Genomic DNA, 19172 nt, shown 5'->3' with positions numbered 1-19172 from the left:
CTCTGTGGTTTGTCTTGTGCCACTGGGCCAGCAGCACTGCAGCCCGGGTCGATTGATCTGCAGCAGTATGAGACCACGAGCAGCAACTGCCAGACAAAACTCCATCTCACCCCACTTCCCCGTCCAACCTGTCTCTCTGCCCAGATCCCCTTTCTTTTTCCTCATATGTCTGTCTCACTCTTGGTTATGTATTTCGCTTTTTTGGGTCTATCTTTTTCCATCTCCCTGTCTCTTTCCATAACAGTTTTTAATAATGCTTTAGTTAGTTCCAGCCTTTTCCCTGAATGGATCCCATTGGAAAATGCATTTGAAAGGAAACAGTTATACACTTCCCTTCCTTTGAAACTCTGTTGGCACCTTTTCCAGTGCAGTAAACCATACAACATGTATTTTCAAAGTTTCCAAACACAGACACACTGGCGTTAAATTTATGAAAAAATATTTTATTCAGCTGTATGGTAACTGTGACTTTCAGAGATGCTGATCAGATTTGAAATTGGTACTGACTTTCGGAATTCCTGACAGGTTGGAAATCTCTGCAGGAAATAGAGCCACATCGGCTCTTGGGCATCTGTGATGCCTTGGCCTTGGATTGCAGGACTCAGGGCAAGGGGCATAGGTGTGAGAATCCCTCAGCCACACCCAGGGAAGGCCCGTGAGCCATTGAACATTGCGCCTAGTTACGTCGGGCACAGGAGCAGAAATAAAATTGTTTACTCCGGTCTAGGACTGGAGGTCACGTAACACCTGTTTGTGTGGGATGTCATTTGCTTTAGGGTGCCATGGCTAAGAAGAGCTTGTTTATTTGTATTCAAAGCAATGATGATGTCACTGATGTCTGTAAGTGATTACCTCCCTCCTCCCTCCTCATACCTGTGGCCTTCTGTCCCCACCCCTCGAAAAAAGTGTGCTAGAATCAGTCTATTTAAATATCTGTGGATTTGACTGAGGTTTGAATTTGGTCCACAGGGATAGTGAGCCTTCTCAAGGATCCCAGCTGTTAATTCAGAGGATCCCTGGGAATACTCTTGAAAGAAACCTTTCAGAAGAAGGTTTCTTCCAAATTGCTTAAGCAGCTGAACTCTGTCTTGGCTCACTTATGTCCGTGTACTGGACCGTTTCAGCTTTTCTTTGCTTACCAATCCAACGGTGGATCTGCCTCAGGGCACTCAGGTAGAGTCTGTGCCTGTCGCTGTAGGACAGAAGCTGCCAAAGACAACCCAGCAAAAGCTGAGCACCCTGCAGGCCACGTGTCCCACTCAGCTTGATTAACCAGGGTTTGTTAAGCATTTGTTGTGCCGTGTCTTGTTCTTCTTAGCTCTCCTGGTAGTATTTGCCTTTGTTGACAGGAGACTTTCCTGAAGTGCTTTTGGTGATAATGACTGTATTCTCTGTTCTCCCCTTCTCTCTGCCTATGTCTTGGGTCTTCCCTTTCTTATCCACACATGAAATATCAGCCCTTTTTATTACCTTGGCCTTCCTCTCTTCAGCCTTTCCCCATTGGTATATTGTAAAATCCCATGGTTTTAATTGTCACCTTTCTGTGGTTCGCTCCCAAATCTCTTTCCTGCCCAAAACTTTCCTGAGCTCTAGCCCACATTTCTAACTCCTTGTTAGATGTTTTCACCTGGCTTCTCAAGCTTGCTAAAAATTGATTCATCCTGTTTCTGACATGTTGCAAGTCAGATTTCCCAGGAAGCATACTCCCAAGACGGAGGTTTGTATCCCCAGGAAGTTATTTGGGGAATGCTCTCAGGACCACTACCCGAGGGGGCATGATGGAAGCAGGATGGGGAGCAGAGAGAAGTTGAACTTCACTGCAAACGTAACAGAGGCCTTAGCCAGTCCTGGACGGAACTCTGAAGCTGCTTAAAGGGGCTAACCCTTCAGAGTAGCCCCAGATTAGGCCAGCTGGGCTGAATCGTTACACACCCTCCCTCCATCCACCGGTCGATGAATGTGAGTCATGGCGGGAAGGGGGAGTGACATTGGAGAAGCGCTTTTCTTCAGCTGAGAGCAGGTCTGGGAGAGGGATCAGCTGAGATCTGTGGCTGCCAGTACTCCCGCCAGCTGGGAGAGTGAGTGTGTTCGTCCTGGAGGGGATGTGGGCAGTGCACCAGATCAACCCCTGCCCCGGAACTGCTCCTTCGGTGCAGTTGTTGTCTTACTGGTACCAGTGTCCTCCATTTATTCATGCTGTCTTGGCCTCACTGTTTCTAAGTTGAGATGTAATTTACATAAAACAGTAAAGCACAGATTTTAAGCGCTCGGTTTGATGAGCTTTAACAAATGCCAACCCCATTGTCTAGTCTTCTTTACCTTGTATGTTAGGAGTGTTTGAAAATGACAAGAATCAACTTGAAATAGCTTAAGCAAGAGAGGAAATGTATTGCAAGGAACTTGAGGACAAGGATATTGTCCTGCAAAAGGGACTGGAGCCAGGAAAGCCTTTTTTCTACACCTCTGCTTCCTTCTGCCTGCCTCCCTTCCCAGCAAATGGTAAAGGTTCAGTAAATAGTAGCTCTATTATATCATTTTTGTATATCGTATTTTACAGTTATCTCACCCTTTTAAATGACTATGTGTTTTCTTATACATATGTCCCATAATTTATTTAAACAGTCATGGACGCTTAGGTGGTTTGCAGGCTTTTCCTGTCCAAACTTTATAATGGTGACTTTCTTCATTCATTTCTCACATTATCTATATCTCTTAAGGTAGTTTGCACTTTCTTCTTTGGCTCATAGTTAACTATGCACGGGGGATCCTCTTGGATTTCAGCTGCTTGAGGGTCCAGCTTCATGTCTGATTCATTTTTGAAAGCTCAGTGCCTAGCTTAGGGCTGTCCCATGTAGTGGCTGCTTAGTAAAGGCTGACTGTGCTTAAGGAAATGGATCGGTCCACCACTTAGTGCGGTACTGCTCAGAACAGATCATCTCCATTGACCAGGCACTGTGGCAAGTGCTTGGGATTTACGGGAGTCTGCCTGTAGACCCTTCCCTCATGGGATTTCCGGCCTAGTGGGGAAGCTTGATAAATCCGGTGCTGGAGTGGCTTTGAACCACCTGCTAGGGGCATGTTATGGATGGAACTGCTTTGAGCCCAGACACAGGAGGCCTGTCAGGGAGCACAGCACAGGTTTAATGTATGTTGGGTCTTGAAGGCAAGACTTAGACAATGGAGAGGAAAGAGGTGGGCTTCGGAGAGGGAGGGTGGAAGAATGGCCATTCAGGGCCACAGGGGCGGCAGGTTTGCTATTTTATTTCCTCTTGGCTGTTTTCACTTGTCTTTTGGGCCCGCTCTAAGGGGCAAGGCAGTGCTCTAAAAATAAATCTGTTAGGTCTTTTGAACCAAGCAGAAGCAGGTCAGTTCTGTCCTCCAAACGGAGGAAATCTCACCAAGAAGATGAAGTTGAGCTGGTGCTTAAAGACTGCCTGTTTGGCAGGGGGTGCTAATCCCAGAATTACTGAGCTTTGTTCTCAGCACCAATGTTCAAATATAAATTTAGCTTTTAAGTCACTTTGCCCTATAGCATGCTGTTGAACTTTTTGTTTTGGAAATATCCCAAAAATGTACATAAATCAAAGTTTACAGTTTAGACCATTTCCCTTTCATATCCACACATTATGTTTATGCATGTATATATTTAAGAGCGTATATACTTTAATGTATCATTTGGTCTTCTTAAAATAAGACTTTTATAGCATATGTCATGTTCCCATTGATCTAAGATTCTCTAGGATTTTAGGATACTGCAGCCTTTCATCATCAACTGCAAGTAGCTCTTGCATTTAGTTTTCTCTGACCCTTGGTCTGTGTTGCAAACTGAGTGTTGGACTGATATGTTAGACATCGGCGACCTCTCAACTTAAGGAAACCCTTTGTGGAGGCTTTTGAAATAAGAATTACAGTCTCCTAATTTAGCATTATTTTAACTTAGTTTTAAAGAGTTTCTTAAAGAATTATATATCTATCAATATATAGAATATTCCTACGTCTTTGTTTTTGGAAGAACGTTCTTAGACTGTGATATATAATGTATTTTGTCTCACCACACAGATAACTTCAGGATAATATTTCTTAGATATCTTTTAACAGTATGTGGTATAATGCCGTGTGTTATAAAGGCCTTTCCAAGATTATTGTTTGTTCCCCCCCCACACACACACACACACAGTATTCTTTGCACAGAGTCAATGTTAAAAAATTATTTTAGGGACTCCCTTTGGTGGTCTGGTAGTTAAGACTCCAAGCTTCCAGTATAGGGCACAGGTTTGATTCCTGGTCTGGGAAGTAAGATCCCACATACTGCATGGCGAGGCCAAAAAAAAAAAAAAAAAAAAAAAATTATTTTAGAACTCAGTGCTGAGAAAAGATTTGTTTTTCCTGAGGAACTGATATACTTATTCCTTTCCAATACTGACAAGTATACTATTGTTGGTGTTTCCTTTTCTGCTTTGACTGCCAGGAAAATCCAGAGGCAAATTTTAAGTTCATTCATGAAAGATTGTTAACCTGCATGATTGACATGTTTATATTTTTCTTCTTGGTCCTGGTTTTCTCCATTTAATGTTATTCATTGTAGATGATATATTGTATATACATTGCCCTAGCTTGTGTATACTGTTATATACTGTTATACTGTATATATGGATGCTGTATGTACTGTACATATATTACATTACTGTATGTACTGAAGTATAAAAGAATAAGTAGAAACTAAAAAGTTTAAACCTAGTTTAAAGCAATGTATATACGTTTCAGCCAGTATTGTTGACAAGCTAGCCAGTCAGCCCCCTGAATACAAATTCTAAAGGGAATCTCCTTTGTAGAGCTTCTCAGTCAGGGACTAGCTGGTGCCTCATGGGTTTCTAGTTACCTTCATGGAGTGCTAACTTTCTCACTTTTCTTCCTTGGCATAATTATTTAGCTCTCATTCTGTTGATCTCTTTTCTGCTTTAAAACCACATGCTCCGCCGTGGGTGGGGTTGGATAAAGTCATTACTTGATGTAGGTTGGGCATTGATCTTGGATTGTACAGCTTTGAGGAGCTTTTCAAGGTGAGTTGCTGGAGCAGGCGGGGATGAACATGCAGATCTAGATACTCGAGGAATCCACCCAGGAATTATGTTTCATCGTTGGCCTCAATTTTCAGTACTGACTCCTCAAATTTGTTTGATGGCTGTAATCTTTGCATTCTGGAAGCTTCTCAAAAGGAGTCCAAGAGATCCTTCCTATTCTAGGTACCTCTCTGGCCTACCTGTCTCAGGGTTGTTTTATTTTTGGCCTTGTTTGAAAACTGTCAAGCTCTTTAAAAAAAATCCTTCAGTAAACCATAAAATGAAAAGAAATTGAGTTAATCTGTTAAAATGAAAGCTGAACACTTCTCTGCTCCGCTGCCTGCAATCTCAAAGGAGCCTCTTCTTTTTTTTTTAAATTTTTATTTTTACTTTATTTTACTTTACAATACTGTATTGGTTAGGAGCCTCTTCTGAATGAGGTGTCTGCTGGTGTTATTTCTCACTGACTTTTACCTTGGGCCCAAATTGCTCCTGAAACATCATACCAACAAAGGTGGGTTTCATCGTGCTTGAATCAGATGCCAAACCTCTGCCTGCTCCATCAGAAGCGATGTAGCTGTATTAATTCCATCAACAGTTTTACAGCAGAAGTTTTCTTCTAGGTTAGCCAATGGGCATGCCTCTTAGGAAGCCTCTTTTGCTTCTCTTCTCTACAACCTTAAGTGACTTCTGGCTCAAGGCCCCCCAGATCTCCTGATGGCATTCCACAGGGATTTAGCTGCCTGATGTGAAATCAAGAGGCTGCCACTCTTTTCTGTGCCTCCTTTGCTTCCCTCAAATATTGGGAGAGAGACAAGCTTCCCCAAACCTCTGGCAAGCAGTGTAGAAGCAGAGACACTGTCCTCCAAGATCTGCTTGTAACTCCTCCAAATGTGATGCTGGAGTGGCAGGCGCGCTTCCACTGGGCCCCATTCCTGAGAGGCTTGGCTGGTGCCAGCATGCCATTCTGCTGGCAGCAGCTCGGCTTGCCCAAGAGAGGACGTGAATTGAATAACCCTGGAATTAGGCTGGAAATTCCGAGTGACGGAAATATCAATCTGGAGATATAACTAAGGTAGAAACAGCCAGAGTACGTTTTCATTGGCAATTGACTGAATTTTCCCAGGAAATCTATTGGAATTCCATTTCTAAGATGGCATGGGTATTTCCTGGAAAAAGCTGAGCACTCATTTAGAAGTGTTTTCAGTTTTCCTTGAAAAGAGTAGAAGTGGTTTGCCATCTGTCTTGCCAAGATGTATCAATAAAGTCCCCAGGACATTTCTTGGCTCTAGAACTCCATGTCGAGGAAGAGGGAAAGCCAAGCTGCTCTCTGGAGAGGGCCTAACACCTCTGGAGGTCATGTCCGTGCCTTCAGAAGGTAGCAGTTGTGTTACAGCGCCATAAAGAGCTTTGCAGTCAACCAGACCAAAGGTTTGAATTCGCCACTCAACCATTTATTAATATCAGCTGTGTGACCTTGATGAAAAAAGTTAACTTACCCTCTGAAGCTTTGTTTTCTTGTCTATAAAGTAGGGAATTTCATGGCTGCGTCACTTTGCTGACAAAGGTCCATATGGTCAAAGCTGTAGTTTTTCCAGTAGTCATGTACGGATGTGAGAATTGGACCATAAAGAAGGCTGAGCGTCAAAGAGTTGATGCTTTCGAATTGTGGTGCTGGAGGAGACTCTTTGAAGAGTTCCTTGGACTGTAAAGAGATCAACCAGTCAATCCTAAAGGAAATCAATCCTGAATATTCTTTGGAAGGACTGATGCTAAAGCTGAAGCTCCAATACTTTGGCCACCTGATGTGAAGAACCAACTCATTGGAAATGAGTTTTTTTCCAATACTGGGAAAAACTGATGCTGGGCAAGATTGAAGGCAGGAGGAGAAGGGGATGACAGAGGATGAGATGGTTGGATGGCATCATCGTCTCAATGGACATGAGTTTGCGCAATCTCCGGGAGATAGTGAAGGACAGTGCAGCCTGGTGTGCTGCAATCCATGGGGTCTCAAAGAGTAAGACATGGCTTAGAGACTGAACAAAAACAACAAGGTAGGGAATGTCAATGCCAGTTTGCCGTGTTTTTCTCAGTATCAGAGTAATGTGTGCAGAACAACTTATTCAGGGCCTTTGCATGTATTGGATAGATGTCCAGCTTTCTTGATTAAATCAGTCTCTAAGTTATAAGCTCTGAAAAATCTGAAGAGTTGATTCCCCTAATTTAAAAAATCTTTTTAAGAGTTTTACTGGGATAGAACTGTATTTTAGACTACATATACTCAAAGCGTGTAAGTTGGATGAATTTAGACATATATATATATATACATTTGTGAAACCATCATGACAATCAAGATAGTGGACATATCTTTCATCCTTAAAATAGAAGTTTCTTGTGCTTGCTTGTAATCTATTCTTCCCTAACCGTCCCCTCCCAGTCCCAGGCAACCGCTGATCTGCTGTCACTGTAGATTCATTTGAGTTTTCTGAAATCCAACAGTAAGTTCTCTCCACCCTTCCTCACCCTCCCTCTGTCCTGCCTTTGTTCCACATTGATTTTGACATTCGTCAGCATTGTTGGGTGATACAGGAGTTTGTTCCTTTTCATTGCTGACTGGTCTTCCATTGTGTGGATATACCACAATTTGTTTATCTATCCCCTTGTTGATGGATATTGGTTTTATTTCCAGTTTGGGGCTGTTAACACATAAAATTGCTGTACGCGATCAAGTGTTAAGTCTGTGTGAACATACAGTTTCATTTCTCTTAGGTCGGTACCTAGGAGTGGTATACCTAAGTCATCCGTTTTAATTTTTGAGAAATTTCCCACCTATTTTCCAAGGTGATTATATCATTTTATATCCCTAAAGCCGTGTGTAAGGAGTTAAGTTATCTTCATCCTCACCAGTACTCGTTATTTTCTGGCTTTTTGATCATAGACATCCTAGTTGGGGTAGAGTTTCTCATGGTTTTGATTTCCCTAATGTTGAGCATCTTATCAGAAGTACATGTTCAGCATGTTCTTATTTGCCATCTGCATATGTCTTTTGCTCATTTTTTGGTGTATCTTATTAATTTGGAAGAGTTTTTTATATATTTTTGATATTCCTTTGTCAGATATATGTTTTACAAATATTTTCTCCCAGTGAGAAAATTTTTGTGACTTTTTATTTTTGTCTTTTAAAAAGTCAGTTTTTTTTTAAATGAAATCTATTTTTTTTTTAAATTTGATCTTTACAGATTTATTGGCAAAGGAGCAGTTTAAAATAGTATTGTAGCTCATGCTGTTGGAGAAGGCAATGACAACCCACTCCAGTACTCTTGCCTGGAGAATCCCATAGACGGAGGAGCCTAGTAGGCTGCGGTCCATGGGGTCGCTAAGAGTCGGATACGACTGAGCAACTTCACTTTCACTTTTCACTTTCATGCATGGGAGAAGGAAATGGCAACCCACTCCAGTATTCTTGCCTGGAGAATCCCACGGACAGAGGAGCCTGGTGGGCTGCCGTCTACGGGGTTGCACAGAGTTGGACACGACTGACGCGACTTAGCAGCAGCAGCAGCAGCTCATGCTGCTAATTGAAAAAATCTTAATATCCATCTGATTAACAGTCCAAAGCAGTGCAGCCCTGAAAATGCGTAAGCAATTTCATTTATGAAGATATCAGTGCTAGGACTTCGGTGTTAAAACAACTCCCTGCCACCCCACCTGCCCTTGTTTGAAGAATGTGCATACCATTTGTTTGAGATTTATACCTTCACTTATTTTTTGAACAGCAAGAACATGTTCAAACAGCTCACTTAGCTTCTGCAGTTTGTTCTTCTTGTCATCTTTCTTCACTTTCTCATCACCTTCACTTAGTGCTGCTTGTCATGGATTTTACCAGTCCCATGAGTCATAGCCTTGCTGATGGAGTTCTCCTGCTTGACTCCTTATTCTTTGGACAGAAGTTCTGTTTTCAGTGAACTTTCCCTTCTTTTTTCTTACTTTCCTTTTGGTTGCCCCCCGGCAGTTTCTTGCTCAGTCCAGATAAGGAACCATGCGGATGGGCATGTCCAGCATCTCAAGCCGGGCAGCACATGAGAACAAGGGTTGAGAGGATTCTCAACTGAGAAGCTGCCCTCAGAATGTCTTAGTCGCCCTTTTCTGTGTAAAAGAGAAACATTGCTGGAATCCTGTGTCCAGTCTTTTTGGGTTTTGTCCTTCGGTTTACTTTTGCTTGCCTGTTTTTAATTTTTTGTTTTGAAATAATGACAGATTCACAGGAAATTGTAAGAAAAATATATATATATATTGAAAGGACTGATGCTGAGGCTGAAACTCCAATACTTTGGCCACCCCATGCGAAGAGTTGACTCATTGGAAAAGACCCTGATGCTGGGAGGGATTGGGGGCAGAAGAAGGGGACGACAGAGGATGAGATGGCTGGATGGCATCACCGACTCCATTCACATGAGTTTGGGTGAACTCCGGGAGTGGGTGATGGACAGGGAGGCCTGGCGTGCTGCGATTCATGGGGTCGCAAAGAGTTGGACGCGACTGAGCGACTGAGCTGAACTGAACTGATACACACAGGAGATCCTGTTCACCCTTCATCCCACCTTCCCTAATGGTAGCATCTTGCGCAACTGTAGTGCAGTGTCAGCACCATGAAATTGACATTGGTACACTCATGGACCTTATTCACATTTCACTAGTTATACATGCACTCGTGTGTGTGTGTGTGTGTGCGCGTGTAGTTGTGTGCCATTTTACCACCCAGGTAGTTTGTTGTTTTCTTTTTTAAAAATTTTGTTTATTTAGCTGCTTTGGGTCTTAGTTGTAGCACACGGCATCTTCCTCCTCCATTGCAGCCTGCAGGGTGTTTTTTTTTGTTTTTTGTTTTTTTTTTAGTTGCAGCATATGGGATCTAGTTCCCTGACCAGGGATTAAACCTGGGCCCACTGCATTGGGAACTCAGAGTCTTAGCCACTGGACCGCCAGGGTAATCCCTACACAGGTTGTTTAATGTACTGCTTCACAATTAAGATACAGAACTGTTCCATCACCACAAAAGCTCCTTCATGATGCTACCTTCTAAGAACCATCCCCTCTTCTATCCCCAGATGCTAACGCCTGTTTTCTATCTCTGCAATTGCATTATTTCAAGAATATTATATAAATGGGATCATATAGCAGGTAATCTTTTGAAATTGACTGTTTTCACTCAGCATAATTCCATGACAGACTGTCCATGTTATTGCCTTTATCAGTGGTCTTTTATGAGGCCAAGTAGTATTCTATAGTATGGATGTTCCACTGTTTGTTTAACCATTTATCCAGTGAAGAACATTTGGGTTATTTCCAGTTTTAAGCTGTTGTGAATAAAGCTACTATGAACATTTGCATACAGGTGTTTGTGCAAACGTAAGTTTTCATTTCTTTGGGATAAATGCCCAAGAGTATAATTGCTGGGTCATATCGTAAGTGTATTATTAGTTTTGAAAGAAACTGCCAAACTGTTTTCCAGAGTGGCTGTACCATTTTATATTCCAGTCAGCTGTGTGTATATGGTCCAATTTCTCTTCATCCTCACCGCTTTTTGGTGGTGTTACTATTGGTCATTTTAGCCATTCTAATAGGTGTTTAGTCATGTCTCGTTGTAGTTTTGACTTTGATTTCCCTAATGGGATATAACTGTAAATGTAAAGATGTAAACTGTAAAGATACTGAACAACATTTCACGTGTTGATACTTCACCTGTATATCCTTTCTGGTGAAATGTCTGTTCATGTCTTTTGCCCATTTTCTAACTGGACAATTTGTTTTCTTATTGGTAAGTTTTGAGAGTTCTTAATATAGCCAGGATACTAGTCCTTTGTAAGATATATAGTTTCCAAATATATTTTTCCCGTCCGTAATTTGCTTTTTCATTGTCTTACAGTAGGGCAACAGATTTTAATTTTATGAGATGTAGCATATCAATTTTCCTTGTATAGACTGTACTTTTGGCATCAAGTCTGAGAAATCTTCACTCAGTCCTAGGTCCTGAAGACTTTCTTCTGTTTTTCATCTAAAAGGTTTATGGTCTTATGTTTCATATGTAAGTCTTTGATCCATTTTCAGTTAATTTTTGTGTAAGGTGTAACATTTAGGTTGAGTTTCTTCTTCCTTTTTTTTTTTATGGCTGAGTAGTATTCTATAATATGGATATTCCACAATTTGTTTAACCATTCATCACTGAAGAACATCTGAATTTGTGGATATCTAGTTGCTTGAGCAAATATATGTTGAAAAGGCAGTCATTCTTTGACTTAACATCGGAAAGAATGACTCCTCCCAATTTGTTCTTTTGCAAGGTTGTTTTAACTATTCTAGGTCCTTTGCCTTTTTGTATAAAGGTTAAAGTTTTGTTTTAGGATGAAGTTTGTTTTTGTCAACAAAAATCTTTGCCCAGATTCTGATAGTAATTGTGTTAAACCTATAAATCTTTGTGGGCAGAATGGATGTCTCTACGATATTGATTCTTCCGATCCATGAACATGTTAATAAGTCTCTCCACTTATTCTGGGTCATCTTTATTTCTTTCATCAGCATTTGTAGCTTTCAGCCTAGGATCCTATTCATATTTTGCTAGAGTTATACCTAAGTGTTTCATTTTCTTCGCCAATGTTGATGTTTTTAATTTCAGTTTCCACATAGTTATCGCAGAGCTTTTGGTACAGAACTGTGGAGTAGTCTGAGGTTTTTATGTTCATAGCAAAGGAGAGAAGAAGAGTTGGAGTTTGAAACTTGAATCACAGGCATTTGAGAACCAGGTATGGGGAATTCCCTGGTGGCCTAGTGGTCAAGACTCAGTACTTTCACTGCTGAGGGCTTGGGTTCAACCCCTGCTCAGGGAAGTAAGATCCTACAAGCGGCGCGGCCAAAAAAATATCCAGAAACCCACCAAAGGAAAAAACCACAAGGTATGGAGACAGTGTATATGTGTAAGAGCAGACAGACTGGGTTCAAATCCCAGGGCTGACACTTACTGGCTTTTTGACCTAGGGCCAGCCATTTAACTTCTCTGAGCCTATTTTCTCAGTTGTCAGAAAGGGAGAATAACCTCCTGTGCAGATCTTTTGTAAAGCTCTGTGATTTTATATATATATAAAAGAGTTTTACATATATATATATATATATATGTATATATGTATATTTAAACACACACACATACAAGCCCTGTACAGGTCTCCCTATATCTTTATTATTATTTCTGGCCACAGTGGAATCATCGTTTATGATCCACAAATGCAGAGGCAAGTGTACCTGCTGTTAAGAGCAGCAATCGTTTCTTGAACCACTTCATGGTGCTAATTTTCAAGGATGTGAAATTTTGACATAGCTCTTGTCCTCAAGGGGCTTATAATTTTGTTGAGGAAGGATGCTCTATGTATAAAAACTCCAGGACTAGGCATTCCTTGTCCAGTCCCAAATGTGTGGTGCAGACAGTGGGTGCACCAGAGAACTTTCTCTTCCTGGGTTTTGTTTGCCCTGTTTGTACCCTGTTCATCAGTGTGGCTTCTGGTTGTTGTTGATGAGAGAATGTGTGGAGGTAGGAGGGGGTGTGTACAGATTTAGGGGAAGGGGGTCATGTGGGAATATGTAATTAATTTTTATACTTTCCCCAGTAAACCATCGACCCTTTTTATGATGTCATGAGGGATTCCTTAATTTTGCAGCTGCTTCCTGGTTACGTCAGAGGGGAGCCTCTCACCCCACAGCCTGGAGCTGCGCTCCTACAAGAATTGGAAACAAATGAAGTGCTGAATATCTAATGGCTTCCACAGGGAGAGCCCGTTCAGACTTCCCAGGCCTCCTTCTGCAAGGTCTTCCTCAAGTATTTCTGACCCCCTGAAGTGTCTTTGTTCTGGAAAGACAGGGCTGGCCCAGAGCCAAGTGGGCGGGAGCCTGGGGACTCTGTGCCGCACAACCCCCCTCCCTCCAGGTGTTCCACAGTCCCAGTTTCTGCCCGTCTCCTGGATCTCATTTGGTGGGTATTTCCCTTGTTGGGATCTCGGGATCCTCTGGAACCTGCCAAGATTATCAGCGAGGGTCCTTCCCTCCCCACATCATCTCTATCTTCTCTTCTCTTCTCTGTTCTCTTGATTTTCCTTCCGCAGTTTCTCATATCTGTGCATGTCTTTCAGTTCCCTCTCCCACCTCTCTTCTAAGAAAGATGTTACATTTATTTGGCATTATAAAGTTTATGAAGTGCTCTACATGTAATTCCTCTTCATTCAAGCAAGTTCACGTCCTCCTAGCTTCCCAGCCTGTTTGCCTCCCTGTCACTTTTTTCCAGCTACGCTAATCTATCGTAAATGCTTTAGCTAGATTTAGCGAGACCTCCTCACTGCCTGTTGGGTCCCGCCTGTTTGCTGCCCTGGCATCGCAGGCCTTGTGCGATGGGTCCCTGTTTTATGGCATGCTGAATATAGTGCTTGCTGTCAGAGTACGTGCCTGGTGTGTCTCTACCTGCGTGCCTCTGTAGCACGCTCCGTCTTTGTTCATCTTTTGCAGCATGAATGTGCTCTCTTCCATGAAACCTTCCGTGATATACACTAGCAGGAAACAGAGAAAGCATGTTATTTCCGCCTTCCTTATGGAATGCCATAATACATGGTCTTGAATTACAGTTATGTGGGTGTCTGTGTAGTATTCTTGTCTTCCTCATTAGAATATCATTTTCTCATGGACAGTATCCTGTTTTCCATTGTATCCTCCACAGTTGGGCCAAATCAACAACTGTGGAGTCAATGGGAGAGGTCACTTTGTCGGGAGGTTGGGATTTCCTTTGTCCCGACATCTACCCGCTTGCTAAGAGAAAGTTAGAGTTTAGAATCCTAGAAAATCCAGAAGGACAGTAGGGTCTCAGAGAGAAGACATTCCCTCCCATGTTCCTGTGTCTTGTCTTGGACACATTTCACTCAGGGATACGTCCTGGATTGCCTTCCACCCAGTCAGCCTGCATTCTGCCATTGTGCGTGAATATAGTTTGTTTGGCTATATTGGTGCCTGATTCTTCTGACTCATTCATCATCCTCTCGAATGATGAATTTTATTCCCTGGGGAATAAAGTGATGCCCTGATGGCGTGGACATCTCTGCTTTTGCTGTGAGATTTTTGTCTGGTTCCTATAGAAGCAACTGCCTCTTCCACCTCCCTGTCAGCCAGCAGCTGCCACAGGGAACTCTGTGGCTCGAACAGCAGCAGTCGAAAGATGCTCTCACTGCCCACTTCCTGTAGACGGGGAGGTTTTGGTGGGCTGCTCAGGAGCGGTGCCAGCTCTGTGTCTGACTGGTGACTGACTCATGAGAAAAGCAGCCTCATGTCTGAAAGATAAGAGCCAACAAATCGCCTCCAGGTGGTGTTAGTTTGGAGGTGACTGACCATTCATTTCCTCTCCCTGGGAGGAGCCGGTGGGGACGGAATCGGTGAATAAGTGGTCTTGACTGCATTTTTCTCTGGCTGTTAGTGAAGCCGCTGAGCAAACAGCTGGTCCTCTCTACTGGAGTGGCGAGTGGGCCCCAGTGCCCCCCGAGTGCCCTCTGTGGCCGTGGGGGTGTCAGGCTTGTGTGTCATCTGCCCTGTGTCTTCTCTTTGTTACTCCTCTCATTCTTTTGCTAGGAAGTTAGCTGTGTGCGCCAGGCAAACTCTGCTTGTCCGTTGCTGCCAGACTATTCCGTGACCAGCCAAAACCTCAGCCCTGCTGATCTGATTTCCTCCAGATCTCCCCCTGACCCAGGAATCGATCAGAAGTGATGGTTCTGAACTGCGGTCCCTTGGCCGGGCTCCACGGGTCTGGGCAGGTGGGCCTGTCTCGCCTCCGCACCACTCCCCTCTCCCCCCTCCCGCCTCACTCCCATTTCCTGCAGGACACCGCTCTGCCATCCTGGAGCCGTCAAGCACAGCTTTGCTTTGGCAGCACCGTCGTGCACACACGGGTGGGAGAGGGGCCGTGTTTATCACTTTTCCTGGAGATTATCTGTTTAAGCACTTCTCTGACAGTTACAATAACAAGGGCAGTGTGTTGTGTTTCCCAGCAGAAGGACACTTGCTGTTGAAAGATGTATAGCACTAATTAGAAATACATAACATCCGGCCACATGGCAGCCTTCTCCCGGCCGCTCCATTTCCTGATTTCATACAACTTTGACGACAGTTGGTTTATGTTTTCCATGAATATGTTCTCAGAAAAATGAGAAGGTCTCCCCGTTAATAGGAGTGAGAAGAGTTTTTCTGCTTGAGCAGGTATTTGGCCAGAGGAATCGTGGGAGCCGCAGTCACCTGCCCCTCTGAGAGCGTGTGGGAGGGGTTCAGACTTCAGGTGACTCTCTGGTACGAGATATTTCCGTCTGACTTCCTCAGCCAGAAGCTTTTCCCTACCCCCTTGAACAGGCCTGCTTTTGGAAAGAAGGGGAAAGGCCGTTTCACAATGTTAATGAGTTCCTCAGCTCATGTCAGGCTCCAGCCACCTGACACAAAGCCAGAGGAACCCAGGCAAATACCAAGGCAAACAATGCTTTTTCCTTCCCCGCCCCGCATCACTTGTTGGCCTGGCCCAGCCCCCTCCAGGGATATATATGGGCCTCTGTGAGGGTGGCGCCAGTTTCCTAGGCCTCACCTGGGATGGGTGGGCCTAGGACCCTGGATGCTGCTTTCCTGCCCACTTGCATCCTGTGGGTCCTTCTCAAGGACTGGCATCTTACAGCTTCTAGCCCACAGAAACCTAAGTGAGGCGGACAGCATCTCCTGAAGATACAGTAGCATTTAATACATTCCTCACTGGAGGCACGGGGTCTGAGTCACCATGGTTACCTGGGGGTAATAAATAACCCATTTGGAAGGTCCTAAGATTGCAAGGACCCTGTTTTATTTGTAGCTTTGTATGTGTGGGTGCTCAGTGTGTGCTTATGGCACCACTGAGCCGTGGAGGAGGACAGGCCTTCCAGAAGTGTTCTGTGTGCAGAGCTGACCAAGACCCAGGCATTCTGATCCCCAGAGATAACTGTGGTATCACCACCTACTTGATCAGCACAGGACAGCGTACTGATTTGTGTTAATACCTCCCTATCCATCAGACCCAAACACAGCAGGGAGTGCTGTCAGGCCCTTCCTGGGGAGATGGAGGGGTGAAGGGTGAAGGGTGAGGTGATATAACCATGGCCAGGGGCGGAGCCATCAAGCGGCTGCCTTTCAGCTGCAACCCTGAGAGGTGGTTGATCCCTTCCAGACATAGCAGAGAGGCTCCAGTGGTCGCTTCTTCACCTGGTCCCCAGACCTTCCTGTAGGAAGCTTAAAAAAGAGCCAGGGTGGACTCCCCAGAGGCCTCAGTGTTGTTGTTCCTAAGCAGTTGATTCTCCCCTTGAGTCTTTGCCTTGTGCACTTTGAGAAGGAGTCTAACCCAAGGTTGCCATTTGTCATAAAAATAGAAATGGTCTTGGTGAAAGTCATCTCTCTTTGCCCTGTCTTATCTTTATCAAGGTTGATGAAAGTATCTTGTTGTAGTCCCGGCTTCTGTCAGTCCTTGGAGCTCATATACCCACTTCCATGTCTTCTGAGGGCCTTCTATGTGCAGGTAGCGTCTGCCTATGCCCAGAAGTTCCTGTGGACAGAGGAACCTGGTGGGCTGCAGTCCATGGGGTCACAAAGAGTCTAACACAACTTAGCAACTAAACAGCTTCTGCCCAAGATGTCCAGTTGATGAGGGGACACTAATGTGTACTCTGTGTCATCTGCCAGGATGTGGCCTCCACTCATCCTCTCCTAATAAGTCCCTCTGTCCAGGACTTGTTCTCCCGCTCTGGGCTTTGTTGCTAATTAGAGGTGGGCTGCTGGCAGTGCTGGGCAGGGGCCTGGACTGGGCCAGGGTGATGTGGAGAGTGCCGTTGCCTGTTGTGAGCATGGAGGGGAGAAGCTGGCAGCTTCCCTTGGGATGGATTCCATGTCTCCTCTTTCCCTGCTGTCCATCCTCCCTCTGCTGGGCCCTTGGATGCTCGTTTCCTGTCTCTCTAGCAGAGGTTTAGGGCCTTACCAGAAGAAGAAGGAGACTGGTGATCTATTCTAATCACATGGATTGTTACCACTTCCTTGCTGCCTGCCACAGTTGAATTGAAAAGTTCGAGGCTGACATTTGGGACCATTGGGCATCTGGCAGGCTGGTGGGAAAACCACAAAAGAAGAATTGCTACACTGATGCTAGTCATATGTTGGGACCTTCTGAGCAGCAGCCTGTTCCTTCTCACCCCCAGGGCTTTCTAAAGTGGTTTTGGGCTGGCTTTGCATACTCCAGTCATGTTTGCTCCTGTGGCCAAGACGGTTAGGAATAACTGTGGTTGTATAGCATCTCCTGGAGTAAAGACTTCAATTAGGCCCCATTGAAAAGCCGAGTGTCAATGAGGGGAGAGGCTAGAGGGCTCCCCCTTGACTTCCGAGGTTAAAACGCAAGCAGGGACAGAGATCAAACGTGCAGCTCATTATGCTTTTAACACTTGGAGATTCTGAGAGTTCTCCGGTATTACAGGAGGAATTAACAGATCAGCTGCTGCCAGACCAAGCGAGCCTGGCTGTGGATTCTGCCTCCTGCGCATAAAGGGGTCTCCTCCCCTGGGGCTGCAGCCTGGCCTGCTGCCTTCCGCTTGTCACCTGTTTCTCTCAGGGCTGGATGAGGTGACCGTCAGGGAGGGCCGCTGACAGGGAGCAGGTACGGACAGTGGTTTGAGGGTGTATGTGCTTGTAGCTCCTGCTAAAGGATAGGCCTGGCCCCCGCCAGGGTGGCTCCTTTCCCTGACCCACAGCGGGAAGGAAATTGGTCAGGCTCAGGAAGTGAGGGGCATAGACTGCTAATGTCAGAGCCAGGTTTATTTCTTAGCCCTAGAGGAATGAATAGGTGAAAATTAAAACTAATACTTGCTTAAGTGCTTATTATGTGCCAGGCACTGTCCTTTATAAAATTTGACTCATTCAGTGAAAAATATATTGTTTCTTAAGTGTCGTGTGTGTTCTCTGAGGAGGAGGAACAGAGAGAAGGTAATGCTGGAATCAAAGGACTTCAAGAAAATGACTTCTAAATTTGTGTTTTTCTGATCTTAATTGGTGACTGTATTCTTGCCATCTATGCATTAGAGAGACTGAGTTAATATGACTTCCTGTTCGCTATGGGTTCATGTCGTCAGCAGAGAGCATGCAGCTTGGGCTCCGACTGTACGCCTGGGGTAACTGGTCTCAGGGAAGTGGTGTGAAACAGTTTATACCAGGGAGCCCTATAATCACCGTATCAGGCACTTACCACATGCCAGGCGTCACGGTGAGCGCTTCACGTGCGATCCTCTGTTTACCCTTCCGACTGCCCTTTGAGAGTGGGACTCTTTCAGCCCCAGGCTCAGGTGAGGAAAAGGAACTCAGTGACATGATCAAGGACTTCAGCCCCATAAGGTGGGGAGAGGCGCCCTTAGCCCCCAGGACGCTGATGGACTTGCCTTTCCCCTCCCCAGACTGCTTCTCGGAGGAGTGTCGCTCTGTGATCCAGGAGCAGGCTGCAGCCCTGGGCCTGGCCATGTTTTCTCTCCTGGTGCGACGCTGCACCTACTTACTGAAGGAGTCAGCCAAAGGTAAGCAGACGAGGGCCCCTGACTGGTGGACCTTCCAGCTCCTGGGTCCTGTCCAGACACGCTCAGGAGGCCATGCTGTGTTCTCCGTGTCTTCTCCCCCTACTCTGGGCTCCCTCTTGCCAGCGTGCCCTCTTCCTTTTGCCTACCTGACTAGTCCCACTTTCTCTCCGGCCCTCCTTCCGTTTTGTGGAAAGGAGAGGAGACTTCTTTCATCCTCTCTCTCTCTTCTCCTTTAACAGGATTTTCAGTGCACCTCTGAGCTGCTGAGTGTTCACGCAACTTGAAAAATGAGTTTTCCTTGATGTCCGTAATTGATGTTTCGGTTTCCCCCTCTCTCTATATGTCCCTCTTTGTTTGGTACCCAGTGGGGGCTGTAACTGCTGTGGACCAGACATCTCCAGGAGACTCACTGGACCAGATCAGGGATTCTTTCTAGCCCTTGGTTTGAGCAGTGTCTGCATGTCCTTTAAGTCTGCCCTTA

At 44.8% G+C, this 19172-nt stretch overlaps 1 protein-coding gene across 4 annotated transcripts in view; it reads left to right on the top strand.

The window, feature by feature from the left end:
- SMG6 (SMG6 nonsense mediated mRNA decay factor) overlaps nucleotides 1–19172 on the top strand; it is a 201269-nt gene that overhangs the window by 74978 nt on the left and 107119 nt on the right. For all 4 annotated transcript variants that reach the window (XM_015098571.4, XM_012185470.4, XM_012185475.5 and 1 more), the window contains one exon: nucleotides 18575–18691. In XM_015098571.4, coding sequence (XP_014954057.2) covers nucleotides 18575–18691 — 117 coding nt within the window. The remainder of the gene's footprint in view (nucleotides 1–18574; nucleotides 18692–19172) is intronic.

This window comes from Ovis aries, chromosome 11 (assembly GCF_016772045.2).
Source record: "Ovis aries strain OAR_USU_Benz2616 breed Rambouillet chromosome 11, ARS-UI_Ramb_v3.0, whole genome shotgun sequence".
Taxonomy (NCBI): domain Eukaryota; kingdom Metazoa; phylum Chordata; class Mammalia; order Artiodactyla; family Bovidae; genus Ovis; species Ovis aries.
This window is presented reverse-complemented; position numbering and strand designations above follow the sequence as displayed.